We start from the raw sequence: 26,853 nt of genomic DNA on the forward strand, positions 1-26,853 counted from the left end.
ATTAGTAGTTATTTGAGTACAGTATAAAGAATAAAATTTAATTTCGTTTGAAGATAAAATAATAAAATGAAGTTAATAGTTAGTTAATTAAAAAAAAACAATAAACGAAATTAAAACCAATATATAAATATTGAATCAAAAACAAAAACAAAGGGAACAAGAACTGTACAAATATTAAACTCTTTATTTAATTTTAACCAAAAGACATATTTTATTATTCTTTTGAAAAATTTACTTTAACTATGATTAAAAAAATAGCAAAATTAATAATTATTATTAATTACCAAATAGTGACACGGCATTTATTTTATTGCTAGTTGGGAGGTACAAATTTTGTTAACTTATTTTATTTCCCGAATCACTTTAAATTAAGTATCATTTGTCCTGTGATAAGATAAGCACGGATAAAGTATTAAAGCTCATATATTTTAAATTCTAATTAATATGATTAAAGTGATAAAAAATTATGTGCTTTTAATACGTTTAGTATTAAAATAAAACCAAATTCAAACGAATACATTACTTTTACAAGCATCAAATTTGCTCGTGTTTTATTGATTTCTGAGTGGCCATTGTGGCCAGATGTGCAAAAATACGTAAATTTTTTTAAATTTACATTATATAACAGTATAAAACGGGATTTTTATTGTTAATTTATTAAATTTTGATATTCACTTATCTCTGTTATGCGACCTGCTTTTATGTAAATGTGAGCAGATGTTTAAAATAATTCATTTACGATTCAATTTGTCCAAACATTAAATATTTCCATTTGTAGTGGCAAATTCCTTCATCTTCTCTCCTGTACTAAGATGTATTCATAGCACAACCTTATTTATAACTAAATTCTTCATAAGATTATCAAATTGTCTGCCTTGTATTATCGATACGATTAAAACAGGCAAATAAAAATAAAATAATGTTCGATTCCCTTTAAATTATTTTCACTGACTCGTTGCAATTACTAAATCATGGTTTTTAATATTCTTATTTATCAGAACAGTGCTAAGCTATGTTTCTCTATGATGAATCTTACGGTGAAAGTATAGTAATTGTTTTAAAGGGAAGATCATTATAAAAAAAACTTCGAAGACATCTTATTTGCTAATGAACGAATAAAATCTTTGGGTTTTGACGCCAAAAAGACTTATCTAACCACTCCAGCGATGGATCTTTTAATCAATTTCATTCCTCAAAATATTTATTTGGAAACATATAAAATTGCTTACGGCGGTTTAAAGAAAATGAATCGACCATCGACCAATCGATTCTACCGTTTATCCCATATTTTTCGGTTCCATAAATTTGTCGCATTATGGCAAGCAATCACTTAAGAAGTTTTTGCAATTTTAACACGATATGCCAACAATCGTTCGAGTGGCCAATATCGTCAAAATATTTGTGTTTTCTTCTATAATTAGGCATTTTTATTGGTTTTGCGAACAACAAAATAAACATTTACTTCGTAATTTTACTCAAGTTTTCCTGTTTTTAGCGATGTGTTGTAAAACAAACAGTTATAAAATATTTAAAAATAAAAATTCTTACTTACAAAACTGCGTACAAAATAACTTATACATTGTGTTATATACCCACAACACATTGCCAGATTAAAATCAAGCGTATTACAATAGTTGAATTGAATGTAATCTAAAATAAAAATTCATGCTTAATACGTTTGACCTGGTTTAAAATGTATATATTTCTTCCTCGTTATGGTTATTGTAGCTTTAATAAATTGAATTGTAAACCAACCCTTCAACAATTCAGCAGTAAATTTATTTTTTTTAAATCGCGGAGCAAACAAAAAAACGAACTGACCGATGTTTCTGTTTCTCTATCTACACAGACAGACTGAGCCGCAGCAACGCGTGGTGGGGTACAGCTAGTATATGAATAAATAAAGAATCTGTTAGAGTTTTGTGTTTACTCTATTTCCTCGAGACAGAGCCGATAATCCATAAAGATCTCGCTCTAATTAATATACTGCAGCCTTATAAGCGCGTTCAATAAACCGCCTATTAATATAACATGTTTTAATTAGCTATCCTGAGTCCTGAGTGTTCGCTGACCTGAGAGATCTGTCGTGAACTCGTCAGAGTTTTGGTTCCGAAGGTAAACCTCAGAAGAACATATATCTTGGCCCACCGCAATAAGCTTTCATGGCCAACCGCAACGCTCCGCACGAATAATATACCCTGTAGTCTGAATGTCTGGTATTGTGTTCAATTTAAATAAGTATTATGAATATATTGTGTGCAGCGTTTGTGACTGGGCGAGAGGTTATCGGTGGGATATTTGATTTGTCGCATAAAATCAATCAGGAAATTTATCGACTGTTCAATATAACTTTCCGTGCGCTATACAAGTAATACTTATTATAATCGCGCATATAAAGGCTGTAAGCCTACCAGTTTTTAATTGAATCAGGTTATCCGAAGTTACGGATTGATAGTAAGAGATTGTTATAATAAATTCTAATGCATTAGACCTAAAGTAAAATCAGAGGTCACGGGGTTCGAAATGATACAAAATAACACCAAGAAAAATATTACACGAGATATTTGTTTTCAATTTGATTTCTTTCGGTCGCTGTGGTTTCACCTTATACAAATCTCGTCTATAAAAGAAGAAATACTTTTATAAAAGCTTAGAGTCATTCAAACATTAGAGTCATACAATCACGTGTCACAAACAAAATAACGGTGTTTTCAAACATCAAAATGAAAATTTTATTTTGCTGAAAATTAAATCAATTTATTAGTTTACAATTTCGAATATTTTATAGGTACCCCTACTCAAGATGTTATAAACGCCCAACACTTTAATCAAAATTTCTTCCAGAATTAAGATGTTTACAGTAGGAAAAAAAAAACAGCAGTTTGAATATAAGCAAGTTAAAAAGTACTTTTAATAAAATTATAATTCAGCCAATTCCCCTATTTCTCGCATCCTTCAAACATTCAACTCAATTCAAACAACCACAAGTACCGATATATTTTTTGATTCTCTCCCTCTATTTAAGAAAAACTTTTTTAGCACACTAAATTCGCCAACATAACACATACAACCACACACAGACACACACGCACACGTACACACACACAAACACTCACACACACCTCTCTCCTTCCCCAGCACACTAATTAACTTAACTTAAAAATGTAACTTAACCGTAAATGTATAAAATACCTCCTATGTATATATGTCAGCGACATGTCATTGGTACCAATTATTATACTAACTTTTATAACTTTGTAACTATTGTCATCCATGTAATTATGTACTGTTTGTTTCTGCAATAAACAAAAATAAAATAAAAATAAAATAAAATAAATAAAATAATGACTTACGGGTATTAACATTACTCCAAATTGATATATCATTTGTAAAGTGTTACGTACAAGTCCATATAACATTGTGGCAAAAGCACTGGTGTGATGCCTGTAATAAATGAGAGCTTTTATTCATGAATAAGCTGTTACATTTACAATGTTTTTATAACCAGGTGAGTCCGGGAGAGCACTCACTCGAGACTTTAACATACATTTGCATGCTACTTGTAAGCTACTCCACTCAGAAAGCCTTTGAGATGCAAGACCCGTCATATTATGCAAATGCACACCCTCGAGCATATCATTTTACCAGACAAATTAATATAAATTATGTCTGTCATACTGTCGGTAATCGAGGCCCCCCGTAACTTGGCTTTTCCGCGTAATAGGACCCCATAGGCACTGCGGCTCCTGCGATATGCATGCAAAGTGAGACAATATTAAGATGTGTAAATGTCGCCGAATTAATTGGGAATTTATGGCTGCTCCGAGACTTTCTATTTCTAGATGATTTGCATACTTGTGTAATGGGCGAAGACGTGTAAAATGCTTTGTTTGTGGAAGCGTTTTTTCAAGGTATGTGTTTCTTAAACTAGTTAGTTATCACACTGGACTTCAAATTAATGTAATACGAAGTAAGGAAATTATTAAATTCGTCCCATTTAAACTAAACCATATTCAGCTGTTAATTCAGTGGTATGATTTGAGATATATTTTTGAGGTTTTATGGCGCGTTCAGTATCCATCATCTGTCCCGATGATGGATACTGAAACTCTATTTAAAACGTAGAATTAAAAAACGCAACACGGCGTAATACCACAAAAATAAATCATGATAACATCTATTCACTCTTTGTCAAATAGGTAGCATTTGAGTATAGTTTATTTGTGATTAATGTTTTTGTATGTACGATCGTACCTATATATTGTTCTTTACCGCTTTTAAGGCATTAAAATAAAAGTTATGACTTCAACCTCAGGCGTGATTATTTCACCTCCTTTACTTCCATGGCTTGGTCCTGTTTTAAGGCGTTAATGCTAAATTGTTTGTTTTTTTGCTGTAATGTAGTTTGTTTACTGATACTTTAAAGTAATCTGGTATTTATCTTTTGTAGTATTGCCATATTGCGATCCCTCATACTAGGGCAGCAACGTTTCGAACAGTCTTGAAGTCTCTATCACCGTATATATTGTCGGAAAATATAATAATAATGGTAATATTTGGCTAATCTATATAGCGCCGTTTTCGTGAGAAATCACCTCAAGGGCGCTAGTAGGTACCCACGATTTGGCCGGAGCATTATACATAATTATATAATAATTACGTATAGTGCTAAATCTGCAGTAATCTCTTCACACGATGGATAATATTTAATACATACCACCAGGATTCAAATGGGAGTGTCTATTTTTTTTTCTAGACATATAGAGTTAACCAGTGTTTCCGAGGTCATTTTCAGGGTGATTCAATACAGCGGAAGACCCAAACAAATGTTAAATATAAAAGCCATTTAAACTATTTCAAAACAACAACAAAAAATCGACAGTTCAAGAGTAAGATAATTGAGTGTAAAATCATAGTTTAAAACAATGTTTAATATAAAATCAATTCATGTTAATATATCGATTTGAATACTTTAGTCAAGAAAACAATGATATTTTGTAGTATAAATATTATCTATAAAGTAGCCAGGTACAATATTTATTTTATTTACAGCATAAATTTATAATTGATATTAATGACACATTAATTTAAAAAAAGTTTTTAAGTTGAATTTAGGAACACATCAATTTAATTTGTCTCATTGTGTTGATGAATGAATTCGTAAGCGACGTAAATTAATCTGGAAAAACCTAACGGGACAAAACACATTTATTTGTTTTCCGCTCAGTGGAAGTACAAAGCAACGAATTGAACGTACCTTTATAATCTTACTTATAAATCATAATGTAAGCTGTGTACATATTAGTTCAACCCACATTATCAATTTAACCGATAAAATTGTTTGATATTACTTTTTCAGAAATCGTTTATAGGAATTTTATTTTTCTTCAACATATTTAATCGTCCTTACAAGCTCGCACGCGATAATTAAATCGCAAATTCCTAATCTGTAGATCGTAAATCATGAAATGGTATCAGTTGAATTTGGTTTTGCTAATTATGTTTACCTGTAGATTTTATCAATATATTTCGTACTCGTTTCACCATTTTGGTAATCCTTACTTCCCGAATCATTTTAGGGTCGTTTAATAAATTGTTTGCGTTCAATTCGTTCATTTCGTTCACTCATGTGACTGGATAATTTCAAATTAATTTCTAGGCTTAGGCTTCCCGTGCATTGGTGGAGAAGAATTCTAAAAGAGCGCACCCATCTAGTAGCACTGCGGCACCTCGGAAACCGAAAGAATTAATAGTGGACAGTATTATTCATAAAATTCTTCTTTTACTATTAAATGTGTACGTGTTTAAGGGAATGATTTTGAAACAAAATACATCTCGATGGCATGCTTGTTCCAATACAATATCTCCATTCTCTGTCTCTCCATATCCTGAAGGAAAGGCATGAATATTTTCTTGCGTCTATTATGCTCTTAACCAGTTTCTGTGTCTTTAATATTTCATTTTCCCTCTCTCTCCATCTTTAAATGCATCTATAATGGTTGTGACTTTTCTAAGTTTTTCCTGCATACTCAAAATCATGTCTGGAAGCAAATTTCTGAAGTCTTTTATGCTTGAAATCATTTCCATTTTTCTTATATCGTTCATCTTTCAATGTTTTGTCATAATTTTTTAACAAATATCTCTCTTCTCTTTATTTTCAAACACTCAATGTACTTTAAGTCGTCGTTGATAATATGTCGTGTTGCCTTTACGCTTGGAACCGCTTCCGTTTTTCTTTCTGGTAATCTTTCATTATATTGTGCCCAATAAGATTATGTTTAACGATAGATTTTGTGTACTGTTTGTGCAGGTGGTGAACTGTGGTGCGGCACCATCCTCGGTTCGGTCGGTCAAGCTCTACAGCAAGTGTTCCAATGGATATGTGAGGACCTACCCCAACGGCACCGTTACTGCGAGGGGCAGCGATACCGGAGACAAATATTGTAAGTACCGGACCGAATTATTACATATTTTTCTTTTTTATGGGTCAAATAAAATAACATTTTGAGGACTGAAGATCACCGCTCATCTGAGCAACTCTAGACTAAATAATTAAAATATTAGTAATCTAGGATCTTTAAAATTTCCATTGAAAACGACAACTATATATGTAACTTCATACACAAAACAAATTAAATGGAAAGATTGTACTCCACCATCAGAATAACCAAAAAATTAAAAAAATTGTTGCAGATTTTATATGGTCAAATGAAAAAACAAAATAATTTAAAAAAAACTCTACATTCATTTACAATCTTAGATTGCGTTTCAAATATTTCATTTTTTTTATTTTAATTAGAAAATTCACTACAGAAAATAAAACGCCTAGTAAAAAATCAAAATCGTGCAATGAAAACCTTTCTACAAAAAATGTTACCATATAGATCATTATTTGGACTGAATGACCGGCGATTCTCGAAAGGATTTTACAATAATTGCGACATTCTCGAACTCGTACAAGTTAATTTATTTAGTACTTTGTTTTGACGTATTATTTGTCTGCGTACGAATGATTTCTCCTTCTTTTGTGTGCACGTCAAAACAAACATACACATAAGAATTTATTTGTATTAGGTAAAAAATTCTATGTAAACACGAGTTATCATAGAACAGTAAAAGATACCCGACAAATATGACGCAAATTAACATTTATAAAATTATACACTTAATTTTTTTTAATTAAGTAATAATATCGATTGTTTGAGAATATCTTAAACACCACAATATGTTAAATTAGTATTTCAAAAAATTGATTAAAATAAAATCAGTGTTGCATAAACCCTAATAATCCAAAAATTGTAAAAAGTTTAAGGACAAACTGTACCAGTTTGAAGATGGCCGTTAGAAACCAGTAACGGTCAAAAATAAAAACTTTAGTGCACAAGCGTTGTTAATTGTTTTAGTAAATCATTTTAATGGAATTCCACGACGAATTTTCATTACAAAATAGAAATATTAAAAATGATATTAATGTTATATGCAACGAGAGGTTTTTTTCTCGAGGGAATGCATTTGTAAATGAAACGAGTGTTTAGTATTGAAACTTTTATGACTATCCCAAAAATCCGGATGCTACTTTACTTGCCCTCTCCCTAGTTTTGTTCCTTTTCCTAAACGTCTTACTTTCGAAAAAAGCAGATTTGAAGACGAGAAGACTTGAAAAATAGAAGCCAAGTGCCTTTTGTTTTGTGGAGTTGAAGCATATAGTTGCATATTTGTCGCCCCTCGTAATAATTATAAACGTAAATTTCATAAAATCTTAAAAATTATTACCCCAAACGAATAAATCTGGTAGATATAACAGAACTTGAATAGAACCTTCACAGAATTTGAAAATCAACTACGAAATTTATCATTCAACCCTTTCTATATTGTTGTGTTATCAATTTTTAGAATTGCCTGCTCATTTCCACCTTGGGTATCCACAATCATAAACTTTGTTTTCGCAAAATTCAGTTTTAGTTTGTTTTGGTTTAACAAAAGCGTTACAAAATGTAAATCAATTCGCATTTTCTCAATGGCATTCTGTTATTTTTTACTGGCTATGTATAATGATGTATCATCAGCAAATAATTTAATAGCACAATGCTTTAAACCTTTAACAATATAATTCATATATAAAAAGAACAACAGACAGAACCCTTTGGAACGCCTTTACTAGTATGATGTGGTTCAGATGTTATACCACCATATTCTTTTCAACATATAATCGATAGATAATCAACAAACCACTTTTTTAAACCTTTTTCCAATATGTTTTAATTCTTTTATTAATCTATCTCTATTGATTGTTTCAAATGTCAGTTTTAAGTCTTTTAAATACTGCCATAATTTTACTGTTTTTATCTCGAAAATTTTCCATTCATGTATTACATATTTAATGTAACCGTATAGTAAAAAAAAAATATATATATATATATTTGTATTTAATCAGAGCAATCACTCTAAGCCTAGTCTCTAAGGAGTGGTAATTGGTCATGCCCAGAATATGAATTGATCGGAATATCCAGAAATCCCTTAGGTGAATGTGTGCTACACCATGTTTCTTATATGTTCAAAAAAGTTAACAATTCACGAATTGGTTAACTAATTCCTTAAAACAGTTCTGCCGTGTGTTTGCCTGGTTAGCAACTAATACCGACCACACAAGTAGTTTTTTTTTACATTCTTTCTTGCGTCATTTTTGTCCTTTAGCATTATCAAATTATTTCATCATTACCGGTACCCACTTTACAAGCGTGTCTTTGTTTTCAATAACTGGACAGTCCTCGTGGCTCTTTTAAATAATCTTTTCTGTTTATAACATCAGAGGTTAGTGGCCAGGCATTATAAATAAATAATACCACTAAATAAACATCGAGAGGTAATATGTCGATACAGGAATGACAAAATTGTAATAATGTTTATAAATTTGATAATAAATTATAAACATTATCCTCTTCATCGGCATTTTTGTTGCGTCTATCGAATTCATTAACATGGTAGATTAATATGTTCAAGTGTTTCCAACATAATTATAAACTAAATACTTAGAGATTGACATAGATAACTTTGCAGTCAGTGGAATCTTAAATTTTGTGGCTGTGAAAATTTGTTGTGAAGCTGTTTTTTATTGGTGCATTAAAAGGGAATCTATAGATTGACAAAGAAAATAGCATTGGAACCTAAATAATTATTAGTGATTCGCCTTAAAAAATAGGGCTATACCAACACGTTTAGGAAAAAATCTTTAGAAAGTAATTACGCATTTCAGATAGTGCATTTTATTATTAAATTGATCGCAAATTGATTATTGACTTTCCAGATAACCTGCTCTCGAAATAAGGTAAAGAGTTCACCCGACTATAGTTAACAATGAGTAAAACCTTGTAACGCTTTTTTATCAGTTCTTTTCAAAAACTTACTTTACCAAAGAAACAATATTAGCGCAGTTATAAAGGAAGAAAAATATATAGGAGGTTCACGCAAGACTGAAGGCTTAACGATTCTCGGTGAACGGAGCTAGTTGGTAGTTGTCGAAGCTAATCTTGGGTTTATATCGCACAAGTTGCCGGTGAAGGAGGGAGAGGAAAAATGAGAGGAAATTTGAAACCATTTCTATTGTTTCAAACTTCCTGCCAAAGGGACAACATTAAGAAACATGCATTCGCGATAACTGGAAGAAATAATATTAGCTTTAAAGTCAATGGTATTTATAGTTCTCATGGGTATGAATAATACTATACATAAATATAAAAATAATTAATTTATATATGCCCTAAGTTTTTTACACGGTAGAAATAGCGATCAACAAAGAATCTTACTGCTTTCTGCTTTATGCAGCTTTTTATCTGACTGAATAAGGTAGGTAAAGGTAATTATTCGTATTTTCAGCGTTGTTTCGTTATCGAAACCTTTCGATAAATACTTTACTCCATTTTTTTAAGTGGCGTATTACTTGTTAGGCTTAAAGTCGTGCATGACAAAACAACTAACCATAGCAGTTTTCATCTTTTTCGCACAAAATCGCTTTCAAAACACAAAAAAAATCAGTTTACGGTTCCATGACAAATCTTTTGAAAAGTGAAACATCATTAAAAGCGATGAAATTTTTTTTCATAAAAACTTGACCTAATCTAACGTTAATCTATCTAACTTTTCATTACCGTATATTCAATAGTTTTCTGATTTGTCCGGTTACCAGGTTTGATGGTTGATATACTTAACTCTGTAATCTGATAATATTATTACTCCAGCGTCTGGACGGTGTAGGCCCTGTGATTGGTCAAATTCAAATTGTGTTTAAATAAGACTTTAAAGATTAAGACACCATTTCATACTGAAATAGAATCGCCACATGTAATACGATATTTCTTAAAAAATATCGTTTCTGCTTATACAATTTTTGGATAATATCGAAGAAAATATGTCTTAGAAAGTTCATAATCCATTGGATTAATTACATTACAGTGAAAATTATCCACAATTACGTGATTACGTTTGACGTTTGACAAAAAAAGCATGCGTTAATTCAATATGGCCGATACCCGAATACGCATCGCGGCTAGGTGGCCGACAGAGCGCCCCTCTGGCGGTGAAGAAACGAATCAAATGACTGGCGCGTATATTTAAATATGCAAAATTACTTGAACATCAAGTGTTTAATAATAAGATTTCTTCTGGAAGTTTAGTTCTACTTTGCAATGGCATTTTTCATTATTATTTATAATTTTTTTTTTGCTTATTAATTACATCTGATTTTATATTGACATGTTTTCTAATTTCTAAAATTTCTAAATTATTTATTTGCGATGCTTTAATCCTGAGTGAAGTATTTTAAGACCTGAATTTTTATCGAAAGTGTGATTCAAAAGATGATTTGCAAACTCATATTCACTATTTCCATTTAGAACCCTGAGATGTTTTTTAGTTCTGACTTCAAAGTTTCTATTGGTTCTACCTTTGTAAAATAAATTACAATCCAGCCCAATTGAGTTTATAAACTCCTGATTTTTTTGTTTGATTTTCGCAATCTATATTACTTATATATCTATATCTATATTACTTATTAATCTATATTAATTATTAAGAATATATTTATTCATTCTGTTATTAGTGTAAAACGCCGGTTGAATAGTACCAGGAATGTTTATATACATATATAATTTTAGAAGTGTCGTTATCCACAAACAGAATTCTACGCCATTGTTTATTTATATCTTAAGAACTAGGGTAAAAATACCGTTTGAAGATAATATGTTTAATTATTTTATTTAGTATTTCAACTATCAATTTATTAGAATAACCGTTATTAAATGTTATTTGTCTTATGAATATATTGTTTTATGGTTATATGCAAAAAAAAATTTCAGGTCTTAAAATACTTCACACAGGATATAAAGCATCACAAATAAATAATTTCGAAATTTTAGAAATAAGAGAACATGTTTATAAAAGTAGATGTAATTAACAAGAATTTTTTTTTATAAACTCTCTTTTAAATATTTTCCCACTTAACTGGTCTTTCATATTGTAATTCCTAATTCTTATAAACCCAGCCTACTCTTACCCCTCCCCCCTCCTTCCACTTCTTTTTTCCAATTGTAATCTATATTTAATTTTTGACTTCGGTGTATACTTCGTTCATGAAACATGTATTGGTTGTATATAATAAAGTGAAGTTAAAAAAGTTATTTGTTTTTTAATAAAATAAAGTTTAATCGGATAACATTATTTTATCTATTTCCATTGTATATCAATGCATACGTACATAATAAAATGTAAACATTATATTTCTTTATTAATTGGACAATTTGCATGGCGCCGCTTTTGTGAGATATCACCTCAGGGGCGCTATATTGTAATAATCTACCTTTATATATAGATTTTTACTCTCCTGATGAAGGTGTATATATAATCTAACTTTAAACTTTATTAGATACAGTAACAGTTTTAGGAAAAGAATTACCACCAGTTGGAGTAAAATTCACACCTTTTAATTAAACCGACTGCTAATCACATTGCACAATTACCCTCCTTTTATCCATAAACACGGGTACAATTAATCAATATTTAATAATGTATTATTTCAGTCAACTTTGTTGTAACTATCTTTAATTGTTGTGACAAACTATACGATATTGATTCAACTTATAGACATTGACGGTTGTAACACATATTTAAGCACTGCAAGTCTCCTATGAGCAAATTATATTAGGTACCATAACAGTTAATATCAGTTGTAGACATGTAGTCAATAATAGTGTTTCATTTGAAATAATCCATCACAAATACGTAAAATTTCATTTATTCAAACAACTGTCATTCTTATTATGCCTAAATTGAGCATGTTATTATTCATTAACTCCTTCCTGTTCCGTGTTTTAACAATATATACTCACCCTCTCTCTGTGAATGACCTAATATCTATCTATTAAATGTAACTGTTGTTAATATCACTTAAACTGGGCGCAGCCGAAGCAAGTGCCGCCCGCAGGGCCTAGCAGCAAAAACCCGCGGAGCGGGTTTTTAACTGCTAGTTATTATTATTGATACTAATATAATTTTGCTATGTATATTTATCCAATGCTCGTTGCGACAGCTGAAGAATATTTTACAGTAAACATCACGAAGTCCAGACCAGACACCACCTAATTAGCAAATGAATGTTTTAACTTGTCACAGTGTAGAAAGATGTTTAATCATTTCTGTATTATTTTAACACTCCGCGGTAGGTGAGGTCTGTATCTACCTATATTTGCTATCTAATTTGACATTTGAGGGTTTTCCTCAACGCCCACGATTCACTTTACATTACTGTTTAGGATTGATAATTTAATTTACATAACTTAACTTATCATTTAATAAACATTTTCAAGGAAATAATCTCGATTATACAATTATTCACTGCATATTTTACCAATAGAATAATCATGTTTTCATGATTTTCAACTAATAATTGAATTATTATGTAATTTCGGTTTGTTAATTTTATTTTCACCAAGCGCCTGAAAAGTAGTGTAACATTATTGGTTTTTGACTCTTGGATATATGATTTAAAGGAAATTTAAAGGTACATTAAAGTAGATACCTTTACCCAGAACCAGTGGAACTATACCATACATTATTTTCATATTCAATGTGTGGCGAAGGGATATGGGTCGGAGGCTAGATGAAAGAAGAAGTACAAGAAAGACTCACTCACTTAAAAACCGCAATAATTCATGATTAAATATTCAATTGAAATGTCTTTACATAACTGTATTAGTGACCAGATCTGAGATACTAGATTTCTCTCACCATCCTCTATCCTTTCTCATTATCTATTCTACAAACCTTACCATAACATTCCTTCATATCTGTGATAATATAATTATAATCATTTGACCACCACTACATAAAATGATATTATTTCGAAACCCCTTCTTGATATTCACAAATGTGCAGAATTACGCCAATCAATCAAAAATTTGTTCCATCAAGAAAATTACTAAAATATCAATCAATTTAGTCAGCTGTTTACAATAAATAATACATAAATTTATTATTATTGTTATCTTGTTTTTGCATTTGATTCACGGAGCATTACGAAATCAACCCACATTATAATAATGTTTAGCCGTGAAATATAATCTGGCATAATAATTATGAGTCAGTCATATCACACACATACTTTGTATAATATATAACTTAATAATGCTGGACGATGTTTAGATGGGTATATTCTCAAAGCATCTGATGTTGTCGACGAGTAGATGTGATTATTATAATTTAAAAGCAATCAATTGGACATCGTCCTATTTTCATTTCGCATTGTAAAACTTTTTTTTAAAGAAAGACAAACATTTGTTATGAATAACCAAAAAATATTTTAAAATCTCCCACTACCAGCACAGTGTGCGGGAAATGTTGCTTGTGTCGTGATGGAGGACTTAGCCAGCCGAGGAATCGAACACACTATGCCAACTCAGTCACCGACCGGTCGAAAATAACTAACCAACTAACTAATGTAAACTAACCAACTAAGTAATATCGTTTTCCCGGAGAGGTAGACAGGTAGGATAGACCGCCATACAACTAGGCTCACACCTACCTACTGTACTGTTATGCTACTTCTCTACTCTTGACATGACCCTACTCAAATATATTTATTTCTCTTGGTCGTGTCATGTCTTTTTTGGCGCCACCGACTACTTCTACCTCTACCATTCACTTCCGCGTCACATGTACTCGTAGCACTCTTTTTTCCAGACAGTCCAAGCGATCCTTTCTTAATTTTGTTCTCTATATTTTCTTCGGAATTGCATTCATTAATGATCTCCGCATTTTGAACACATTGTCAAATGAAGTTTTATGACACGTGCACCTCAGTTATCTCTCTACAGTTTTCAGAGTATTTTCTTCGTTTCTCTTTCAGTTTTATGCCCCACTGTCATACATCAGGGTCAGACGCGGCCCGTGACTGTAATTACCAGCAGTGCATTTCACTTTTAAAATGTACCTAGTCTGTAATTTAGGTGGAGCAAATTAATGAATGGGAACACCTACTGCAATTCATTCTATCTTCTAAGTTATATTTGTAAAATAACTGATTAAATAATACAAAATTATCTTGAAAATAAAGGACACTCAATTCATCGTTGAAAATATAGCGAAACCGTTTGATTTCACCGCGAACGAGTTCCAATGTGTTAATTTTGTTGCGTTAACATTGAACATTAGTATTTCTAAGCGAATCCATTCCAAACGCATTGGATTACGCATGATCAAAGTGATGCAAAATTCACTCGCCGTCAAAGCACTTCGATAATGCACGGATGGGTTATGTATCTGCACTGCTCTAACACGTAATTTGACGTTAAGAGTGTAATCACTGTAATCTGTCTCGCTCATGTCACCGTTTTGGCTACTTCGGGCTGTCTCGATACCGCCCGACGCTGTTTTAGTAGTATGGTAAACGTTGGTTCTGTGCATATCGGGGTATGCACGAACGCTTGCTCTTGCGCGGGATTTTTTTTACTAGAAGATAGCTCAAATAATGACCTGATGGGAATTAAGAATTTCTTACATCGATCACTGGGGCACAGATGTCGTTGTAATTTGTTATGTGGAGATTGAAGACAAGCAGTGCAATGCACAAATGCACGTACCAAGGAACCGCCTCTGATCAGGGTAGGTATCAGCACGCTACTTCCCTTCTTACAATGTTCTTATCAGCTTTCCAATATCTCGTGACACAGAAGACTAAACTTTTTACGTAGCGAGGTGGTAAATTTAAGAAAGAACTTCCAAAAATAGTTTTTAAAATGAAATTTTAGGAAATACAAAATAACAAATTGTATTTAAATATTGAAAGTCTATATACCGACTGCAGTCGGACGGATGGAGGTGAAAACTCTCAAACATTTGAGACATTATCATTAATTTTACGTAAAATAGATAATGCTTTAGTAATGGATGTACAATAAATCTTTAACATTATAATTAATCGCAGCATCGCGTACTATCATCATCATTGCACTGCATACTATCATGATCTCGCAATATGTCATAATACACGATGAATATATTATTAATCGCAGCATCGCGTACTATCATCATCATTTCACTGCATAATATCATGATCTCGCAATATGTCATAATACACGATGAATATATTATTAATCGCAGCATCGCGTACTATCATCATCATTTCACTGCATAATATCATGATCTCGCAATTTGTCATAATACACGATGAATATATTATTAATTACAGCATCGCGTACTATCATCATCATTGCACTGTATACTTTAATGATCTCGCAATATGTCATAATATACAATGAATATGTAGATAATTTATATAACATTTTGTTTTTTTTAAATTTTATTAATTAGTTTAATCGATTTTGACGGATTTGTGTTTAGGTCCCCAAAGACTAATAATCTTCAAACAATCTTCTAATTACTCCTCATTGAAGATTAGCTACGGTATTGAACCGATGTTTAACCATTTTATGGGTTATTGTTGATTTTACACGTGTTAGAATTCCTTTTTATCTTATCAGTATGAGTTAATAACTAAATATCGCCAATTATCTCACTAATCTAGGTTCAACGATATTAGTAAAATAACAAAACAAAAAAAAATATCGAACTTTATATTTTTCAGTGTTATGCTAGATTTTTTTTTTAACAAGGGAGAATCGATATAAATTTTTTCATTGATTACGTTTTAATATTATTTCTGAGGAAAAATTCAGCATATTACAAATGTTCAATATTTTGTCTAAATTTCATATTTTGTCAAAACATTCCAAATTTGATCAAAATCTTACAAATTTGTTCATTATTTACCCATATACTGAATAAAGTTATCCATAAATATAGTACGGACAACGCTTTGATAGTTAAAAAATACATAGATAAACATAAATATCTTGGAGCATCCCAGGAAGAAATGAGCTTAAAACAAGCATCACATAGGTGTTGAAACTGATATAAGTCGTAAAGGTAATAAAGATACTCATTGTCTATGGTTAATTTTTGGGCAAATTCAATAGTCCATTAAATATTGTACGTTCTAAATACATGTTCAGTTAATCCAGATTAAGTAATAAGTTAACATTGCTCTTTATTTCTAACGGCGTGTCATTACAAATAATGCAATAATTTTTCCTTGGCAGCGAATCAGCACCGAGACTTCGCGTAAACATCACAGATGTGGGATGTAGGTATCGCATTACTGGGAAACAATGATCCAGCACATTGCCTTCAAGAACTTTTACAGCATTATTATTAGGGCCGGCTAAAGGACTGAAAAACCACTCAATTTTCAAATGCCACATTGAAAATTTTTAATTTTGTTAAATTCATATTTTAAGAAATTATTTGGCTAGCTTAGAAAAATTGTATTACATAATATGACGTTCTAAATTACAATTTGCAATTGGTTTCAAAATTATATACACGCAAGCAGCATTATTCAGCTTTTGAAATATATATATTTTTAATTGTAATATAAAAAATATGGGTTACATTTATTCTTACATATTTTACAAAATATTATATTTATCGTAATGTGAACCTTATCAGAAAAAATGAACTCTTGTGCTGATAAGGGAGCCATGATTCTTACTTTGATTGTTTTGTATAAAATATATAGTTTTTTAGGTAAGTTTTTTTTACTATTATTTATTTGTTCTGATTGATTGATAATACAGCCCAATTCAGAGGGGATATTATTATAGTTTTTTTATGGCTTAGTAAATATACTAGATATTAGTAAGTACCAGATATTAGTAGGCACTTGATATTAGTAAGTACTAGATATTATTAAAAAACTATTTTTCTTTGTATGTCTTCTGCATTTGGTACTGGAAACATAGGTGATTTGGTCGAGTAGGTGTAATTTTATGATATATTTGTGTACGTCTAAACACTCTCCTTTTTCATTTAACATTTTAAAAATAACATATTTGTCGCAATGGTTGTTCGTGACGAAGTGCAATAACAAGAATAAATTATACACAATACTTCACTGATTGGTTTTTATCCTCCTTTTTGTGTGCCTTGATATGTCTGGCCTGATGAGACGGTTACATAGACCAAATATCTTTACACGGGTTGCGTAAAACGTTAAAAAAGTGATATACACATAAATCTTATATAAAAAAAACTGGTATAAAATTCTTTTATTGCTAAGATCTACTAGTATTAAAAATATTAAATAAAAATCTAGATTTAATGCCTAGGCAAAAGTTACAAAAATACATTTCAGTAAATCATTGGTTATTTCAAAACCTTGAGACTTGCTGCACATTGCATTATAAATTAAATAAACTTGTCTAAAAATTAACCACCTAATACCCGGGCATCATAAGTTACAGAAGTATCATAAATCCATAAGTTAATCTAACTCCTCCATTAATTAATATATTGCATATAAGTAATAAACGTACTTATTAATTAATTATCTAATACCCGGGCATCATAAAATGAAGGAGTATCAACAATCCAGAGATTGTTCCAACTCTTCCAGTATTGTATGGTTTGAAATTTTAATTACGTGGGTACTAATTAATTATGTAATACTCGGATACCATAAGTCTCAGTAGTTTGGTATTAATAATCCACGGGTTATTCTACTTCTTTCAGCCCTGCTGAAGCATAGGTATTGTATTGCGTTCCAGTGCGGAGTGAGCATCGGGCACTGGGCATGGAAACCTTCGCAGCGGCCGGTTATCGTGCGATTCTAAAACCGCAATTTACAATATAAGTTTAAGTGTGAGTAACGTAGAAATTCCTACCTGACGAACTGTTTTATTACCGCCAACCAACGTTGGATTGTTGCGTTTGTTACGGTAATATTCATATTGTAAGCGAGCACACATGGATTCCCAAAGAAGGATGGACGAAAGCAAGGATTCATTCGATTACCGACGAGTGCATATAAATATACTGACTATAATGTGCAAAATTACTTTTAGCGCACAAATCATCATTTGAGGATACTAAGAAATAACTGATTACGATACATATAATTAAATGGCACATTAATAAAAAAATCTTACAATTTAACCAAGTTTCTAACTGAATTTTAATTGCGTAAATATATCTTTCTATTATTTAAACTTAGCGATTAACGTGGACACGTAGCTCGGACTCATAGTATCAAATGTTTAGGATATTATAGGCGATATTGTGCAAATTTTTTTTTTTTTTTCTATACATACATTACAGTGTCTGCCAAATTATTTACATTTGTATATAATACATAAATTTAGAACTGTTGTTAATATGGTGTTTGTTTTATGCTTGGTGTGAGGTAGGTTTGAGTAGGTGACACTGTGGTTAAAATAAAAATTACATTAATTAAATTACATCTATCCTTACGCTATTAGATACCTCATAAAATATTTTAGATTTTTAAATGGGCTCAAAGATTTATTTTTCATAAATAAATGCATGGTAGATGCATTTTAGTGTCCATTGTATTAGTAGCAGTGGCGCATCCTTTTCAGATGCTAAAATTGGGGGGCGGTCCCAGGTTCGGGTGGACCTCCACACTGGGTAATAATATGTTTGCAAGAATCTCTGCCCCTTTTTGAAATTTAAAACTAAAGAGGATTCAGCCCAAAGGCAATATTTACTTTACGCCACTGAAGTATATCAACTAAATTATTAACTAAATTAGAGTGGTAGATACTTTCAGTATCGCCCCGGTGAAAGGCCACCATTCACAATCGAAAATATGCTTGAAATGGCTTTAGCTGTGTTTGGTGGCCAGATCTGAATACCCAAGTATCTTTTCCCCACTTTCCTTTCCTCCATCTCCTTCCCCTCCCAAGTACCTTCAGCCTTAAAACTTACCCGAATTGGGTATGCCGTAGTCTCACGGGCTCCAGACAGTTGGAAGCATTTGGGACTATTGTGCGGTTCTCACTTAAAAAATCAGAGCTCATGATGGAAATGAAATTGGAAGCTGAAAATGTTTGATTTGACCAAAACTATGCAAATTTTAAGACTCTAGAGGTGTTCGGTGGAGAGTTTTTGCGTCAGACATATAAACAGATATGAGATAAATAACAGATAGATTTCTTGTAAAAATCTTTTCTTTGATTTCGATACATTCCGTTGGTAAAAATTTTAATTCCTAGCAAATCTATTAAATGTTTTGATACATTTCCACTAAGATAAGTAAACATTTTAATGAATCCTGAAACAATTTTCTAAAGTTATTTCATCCGAGGCTTCTTTAAAATGCAAACATTAAAGTGTATAATAAATGAAGACGTTCAAAAACAGATTAAGTTGAGAGAGGAATAATATTTTGCTTGATTTATTTAGTGCTCTTACTTGCGTTTTAATGAACTTATACTCAAAATGAAATGTTGTTTAAATTACGACCAACTATTAAACAAAACAATCATTACAATTAAGATGCTGACTTTTACGACTTTCCGTATGAAATATGAAAAGGCTTTTTTAAAAAGGGCACAGTTTTTGATTTAAGACATTTTCGATACATTTTTTTCTTCAAGTTTGACCGGTGAGAAGCTATCCGACTGCTAACATTACATAAGCGTCTATTCAAAAGCTCGGTTGGAAGATTATTTCACGTCTGCCCTATTCTCCGGATTCATTTTTTTCATTCATTCCGATTTTCACATAAAATACTATCGAAAGTTCAAATAGGTTTTTTACCGCCTAAATATAATATATTTTTAAATCTTGAATTGAGAAAGTTCGTAGGGAAGTTAAAATTTTAACTGTGATGTTAGTTTAGTTCTTCTTAACTATGCAACAGATTTAGATAGGATTTTCACTATTATTTAGAGAATTTCTTCTTGTAGGTTTATATATATATATATAAAATGCAAATTATATTTATAGAAAGTAGAGAAGAGTCGATCATAGGATAAAAGGTAAAATATTTAAACATCGTAGTATTTCACTAACATCATAGTTTTAACTATGAAATAGCGAAATATATCTAGTTAAAGTATAGTACACATTTATATTGCTATTTGGAAATTGAATTTTTAAGAAATTTGAACTTACGATAATCGTGTAATCTTGTAATCTTAAAGGAATCATACATATAGAAAATAATTAAAAAAAAAATAAAAATGATGTACCTACCTATACGATGGTTACATTTTCAAAATTGGATAAAATATAAAATTATTTTAAAAACTTTTAAAATCCAGACAAGCGATAGAGTAAATAAATAATATTAAACAATAATGTTTCAAAGACCCAATCCTGTCTGATTACGTCTAAAAGGGATCTAAATGATAATCTAGTCTCCTTCAACGGAAGCAATCTTCCGAACAGGCCTTCCATTGATATGCTTGGTGTAACTATAAGTGACCAGCTCAGGTATGGGGGCTCCATCGAAGCCAGAGTAAAGCTGGCCTCTCAGAAGCTGGGCGTACTGTACAGGGCCCGCAGATACTTTAATAATACACAACTGCTGACCCTGTACAAATCGCAAGTGCGCCCTACTGTCGAATTTGGCAGCCATCTTTGGTCCGGAGCCCCTAAATAAAATACCTGAAAAAAACCCTTGACTCTGTGCAAAAACGGGCGGTCCGTTTGATAGATTCCCCAATCTTAACAAACAGACTGCAATCTTTAGAGCACAGGCGTCAGGTAGGTATGCTTTCCTTGTTCTATCGGTATTACAATGGAAGATGCTCTGAGGAACTAGCGTCATTGATCCCTTCGGCACCGGTGCGTAGTCGGGATACACGCCAAACGCGTGCCCAACATTTGTACACGGTTGACATTTGTCACATGAGAACGGGTCGCTTCTACGATTCGTTCTTAAGTTCAACAGCTCGGCTGTGGAACGAACTGCCGGCCTCTGTGTTTCCTCCCTCCTACAACATGGGACTCTTCAAGACCCATGTTCACTCCTTCCTCTCCAAAAAAAAACCTCCACACAGCATCCCCAAAGATGACATAGGCCCTGAGGGAAATTATTTTCTTCAGGGCCTCCTGTGTGGAGTTAATATAAAAAAAAAATTTAAAAAAAATAAAAAAATATTTATAAAAATATAATGTAATAATAAATTAAATAAATACAATAAACACAAGACGATTATTTTTTATTATGTATTTCTAACATTTTTGATTGTGCAGGAATAAAATCAGTAAGGTTGTGAACCACAAAATGATGTATCAAGCCTTTTAAATAATTGCCTTCTTAATTCAAGAACCAAAACGGTTTTCTCTAAACCGCCTAATAAAGTATTTAAAATTCTTTACGAAACGAGTCTATTAAATCAATTTGCAGAAACATCAATAAATCACCAGACGATTGCATCTATTAAAAAAAATCGTTCAATAATACTTTAGACCCATAGACCACAAACACCGTTAAAAGCTCGGATAAATAACGCAAAAAAACATAGATTCTACGTGTGGCAGGAGGCGCCTGTCATTATAAATCTATGGTCTAAAAGCCATAGACATAATGCGTAGAGCATTGTTGTGGGGTTGAAAAAATATAATAGAGCATATTGTACCAAAGGACCACACAATTTCATTTTATTAACAGCGCCACGGAGGCTCGTAATTGGGTAGCCCAAGCTGGGGGGACCACACGTGAGTATATTATTATACGTGGTATCGGGAAAATAGGAATTATATGTGGGATAATATATTTATTTATTCGTGTTTTTAAGGGTGCATAATTATATATATCATACCACAATCCTCGCACAGAAATTACTGAAAAAACAATTATTTGAAATCAATCAAATATTTTCGTAATTTAAGTTTAAATTTGTTTATATTTTCTTCAATTTTTATTTGTTCTGGTTTTTCGCCAAACATTTTCATTGTTCACTACATCAACGACTTTTCACTCAGGTCTTTTTTTCTGAAGGAGACTCTCATTTCAATTCTTTCCTCGTCTCATGTGTGTATTTGTGCTGCAAGTTAATTGATGTATGGCGACATATTGGATTATACGGGGACTATTACAATAAAATTCTCCGCTGCTCATCATGAATTCCTATGTCAAGATGAGCAGCTTTACAATTATATTTAATAAAATAAGTAATGTACTTAATACATACATGGATATGGATTATATCGAATATCGGGTTTCTACAAAAGCCTCGATACTGGTAATCCAAAATCACCACTCTCAGCCAGTATGGAATTTGTGACCATTTTCTTCAATAGGTTTAACGAACCTATAGTTTTTATATTTTCACTAAGCATATTATAAAGTGACGGAGCTTTATAAGGTATACTCTTTCGTCCAAAGTATGTTCTGGTATTCGCCGGCTGATACATAGAAGAATAACCCGATCTAGTGTTGCGCACTTGCTATGTTCTTTTGGCAGTATCAATGTTAAAAATTTACAGAGAGCCTGTTTTATGTACAACTGCCATACTTTCACTGTTTAATAACTGAGGAATAAAAAAAAACTTTCCTTAAATATTATTTCTTCAATTAATGTTTGTGCAACATTTAAAGGCTTTAGGGTAATCTTGTGACAATAACCCCAACATACAACATTATATGAAAACATTGATTGAACAAGTGCATAATATACACTTTGAATGTAACTCTGTCCTATATATTTCTTAGAGTCTTGAAGATGTAAGATAGTTTTCTTATGTTGTTTGTTAATACAGTAATATGATTGTTCCTTTTTAGACTTCTATCAATTATTAAGCCAAGATATTTGATACACTCTACTCTGTCCAAAGGTTGACAATTACACTCCTGCACACAACAATGTATTTTTAAGTAACGGTCCAAAAATAGCTGATTTACAGAGGAAATGTTAAAAGTAATATATTTAGTTTTGGTCATGTTTAAGGTTAACAGGAAAGGTTGAACTATATATGGGCTAAACGGGGTATATTAGGGATAAAACACTTTTTTTAATTTTTAGAAGAGGCAACTTTTGGTAGATTTGTTCAAATGAAATAGTTTCATATTATGTCTATGATGACTTGAATTCAGTTTTTATTGAAATAGCGCAAGAGTTCAAATTTCCTGGAGCCGATGGATCTGTGACATGGCCATTCTAGAGAATGTTGCAAGGATGATGGAAGTTCCGGAGAAGAAGAAGAAGCAGAGAAAGGAACAGGGGAGAGGTGGAAGGAGAGGAGAAGAGGAAGGTTGAGAAGTAGGTAAAATCGTCGATTTCGATTCAAACGTTTCGATTCTGAAGTGTCTTTGACTAGTGCGATTTTGAAAGGCGTACAAGATTAAAAATATTATATAAATAAATATGCATGGTTTTTCATTAAACAAATCACATTTTATCTCGTTGCCGCGACCAAGGAGGAGGTCATAGTTTGCATTCATTGTTGAGAAAAGTTTGTAGAACCTTGCAAACATGACTTAACGGTAGAGCTCCTAAAAATGATTATGTACAATGTTGCAACGCTAATTTTAACAATGAAACAAAACAAAAACAAAATTAATTAGGTAGGTACTTAATAAAATCTCGAGCCTGTCAGAATTTATTTGATGTTCACAATACTACATGAGGATTGGTTACCTTATTTCATAAACCGTGTAATGGGTGGTCCATATATTTTACCCCTATTGAGTATTTGGTGTCTTGTCGGAACTCCCTTTTATTAAGTAACTCATTTCGGAGTTTGGAAAATAAAACATTGTAAAACATATTAACATTAATATATACCTACGAATATAATAAATAAAAAAATTATCAGTCATATCCATCGATACATTGAGTACATCGTTCGATAATGTAAAGTAGGTACCAATAACCAATTCGTTGATTTCATTTTGAAATCACTCTCGTATCACAAGATCTATGAATTTGAGCTATATTTAGCATTAATGTTAAGATACACATTTGATAACCTCGTACGTACGTTGCGTACTTGCGTTGGTACATAGATAAATTAATACTCTAAAAATATGCATCATTTCTTTGTACTGTAAGGTTTTTTAATGGTGTAAAATCATGATTTGGTAAAATAGTAGATATAACAGACAAAAGTTACTGACTTTATTTAAAGAAACTAGTTTCAGCGCAAACGTGACTTCGAAAGCCCGCTTGTGGCGAAAACGGTCGCAATGTTTTTACTAAAAAATCAGATGAAGTACACAAGTCAAGAAGATATGTTTTCTAACGACAAATCTTCCGCAGCATTTTTTTGTATGGTAAATACGCACCTAACAATGAAAGTGTATATTTAAGCGCTTCGAATTCCTAGACTCGGAAGTAATACAAGATTTCAATAAAATAAAATCTTATAAAGTAAATGTATTTTTAGTGATTCGACCCAAGGGCGCTTCGAGCGCATTGAACTTTGTGATACATCGTAAATCACACGGAAGTTATAGTGTTTGAGGTCATTCGGTTACTGTACAATGTATTCAGATATTCGATGAAACCCAAACGTGCTTCTGAATGCGAAGGTAAACTAGAAATGATAGTACCTACTCCATCAATCTTCATTCAAACGTATCGATGACATATCGCTCAGCTGATCGCATGCCGCCATTGTTAGCGCCATCATTGTTCCGCGCACGCGCACTGTATCCCAGAAAATATGATGGATAAAAAACATTATTTTTTAGGTTGGTACTGAAAAAAAACGAAGAAAAATGTTTGTCATCCTTATTGGACCCACAGCGGTGCGATGCATTCTTATCTCGATAAAAAATATTTACTTATACTGAGGTTCTGGTTGATAATATTTATTGTATTGCTTTGTATTGAATGCTTGAATCGATTTTTTACAACGAAACGTGAGACTGAATTGAAATATTGTATCGAGTTTCGAAGGTAAATATTTGTTTACGTAGATTATTGTCATAATAACTTCCTTTCATTTTGTTATTGCATTCTTTTGATGAATTATGTGTCCCCTTTATTTTTGAGATTACGAGGAAAACGTCTAATTATTATTTAACGTATTTGTAAGCCAGTCTTTTTAAGCATTATTATTAAAATTTAATAAGTTTTATTTTTTATAATGATAAACTAATGTTTATCAGACAAGGTTTTATGCATAGCATAAAGGATAACAAATAATTATAAGCAATAATTAGTCGCGTGAAATATCAATACAAATTGAAAATATCTACCGAGTAAAAATAAATGCCACCAACGGGAATGGCGGCATTTTTCAGCGGACTAATTATTGCTTATTATTATTTATTTAATAAGTTCATAAGGTTTAGGTGGGTACCTTCTGTTTTATAATTCATCGGCTTTACCGTTTTGTGTTTTTATTATTAAAAAAGTGTGAACATTTTGGCAAGTAAGAGTAGGTATATTCTGCACAATGATGGAAGGTATAAACGGTTTTCACGCCTGGTTAAACATTATACTAAGGTATTCGTAACGAAATGCCGTTGGGGTGGTTTCCGTTACCCGTGAAACCATGGTTGCCAACCCCAAGCAATAGTTGTGGCATTTTTTGAGATTCTTATTTATAAGGTACGTATCAATCTTAAGGTGTCCATTCAGCAACAACCAATTTTCAAGCGACATATGGTTTGTCAATGGCTGTTTAATTAACACTACGTAGGTACCTACCTACATATTTTCTCTACACGAAATTATGGTACGCATGTATACTAACGAATCAGTGCAGTCGGGGGCGTTGCTAGTGTATATAAATTTTAAAAATAAACCATTTTTTTATTTATATATAAATAATTCACATACAATACTGTTTTAATTTATACTACACTTCCATTAACAGAATTTGCTTGTGGATAGAAGAGGAGTGTACATTTGCGAAAAAATAATATCAATATTTTTATAAATTCCTCAATCTGTATTCCTCCATATGTCTCGATAGACTTTTTCAACATTTAACGTTTAATTAAATATTAATATGTATGATATTGGCTTCCAAGCCGAAACGGCTATGGATGAACAAGCAATCAATTTGAAAAATAATAATTTAAAAATTATTTTTAAAGTTAAATTTCTTTTTCTAAAATGTTGGTGTCACTGACAACCCTGTATTTCGCATACTATATTCCATTGTGCGAATTGACAAATTGTGCGTTTTATGCGCTCCGACGATTCTTTGGAAATTGAGTCTCTTTTTCACGGACCCACCAAAATTAAGTACTGCACCAATCGCATCGACAGCACGTGCAATTCGATTCGGTAGCTATGGGAAAACCGCTGATACGTTATTTCTATCCTCTCCTTCTTACACATGAATGAAGCACGTAATGGAGAGAGAGGTTGAAGCGGACCTCTCAGTAGTTCAACCCACTACGAAATGCGATTCGTCACGAGTCATTTTCGTTCCGAATAAAGTGACCACGCGTCAAATGCGATTATTTATAGCGGAAATTCGTTGTATTCGTTGCATATATTTGTTGACTCGTTAAGGGGGACTTTGGCGGAAATGAGA

The 26,853-nt window shown here is 31.9% G+C and overlaps 1 protein-coding gene across 4 annotated transcripts in view; it reads left to right on the forward strand.

The window, feature by feature from the left end:
• Positions 1–26,853, forward strand: part of ths (thisbe) — a 170,839-nt gene that overhangs the window by 127,951 nt on the left and 16,035 nt on the right. For all 4 annotated transcript variants that reach the window (XM_089637085.1, XM_089637087.1, XM_089637088.1 and 1 more), the window contains one exon: positions 6,311–6,443. In XM_089637085.1, coding sequence (XP_089493211.1) covers positions 6,311–6,443 — 133 coding nt within the window. The remainder of the gene's footprint in view (positions 1–6,310; positions 6,444–26,853) is intronic.

Source organism: Hesperophylax consimilis, chromosome 11 (genome assembly GCF_061612785.1).
Source record: "Hesperophylax consimilis isolate HC1 chromosome 11, BYU_Hcon_1.0, whole genome shotgun sequence".
NCBI classification, from domain to species: domain Eukaryota; kingdom Metazoa; phylum Arthropoda; class Insecta; order Trichoptera; family Limnephilidae; genus Hesperophylax; species Hesperophylax consimilis.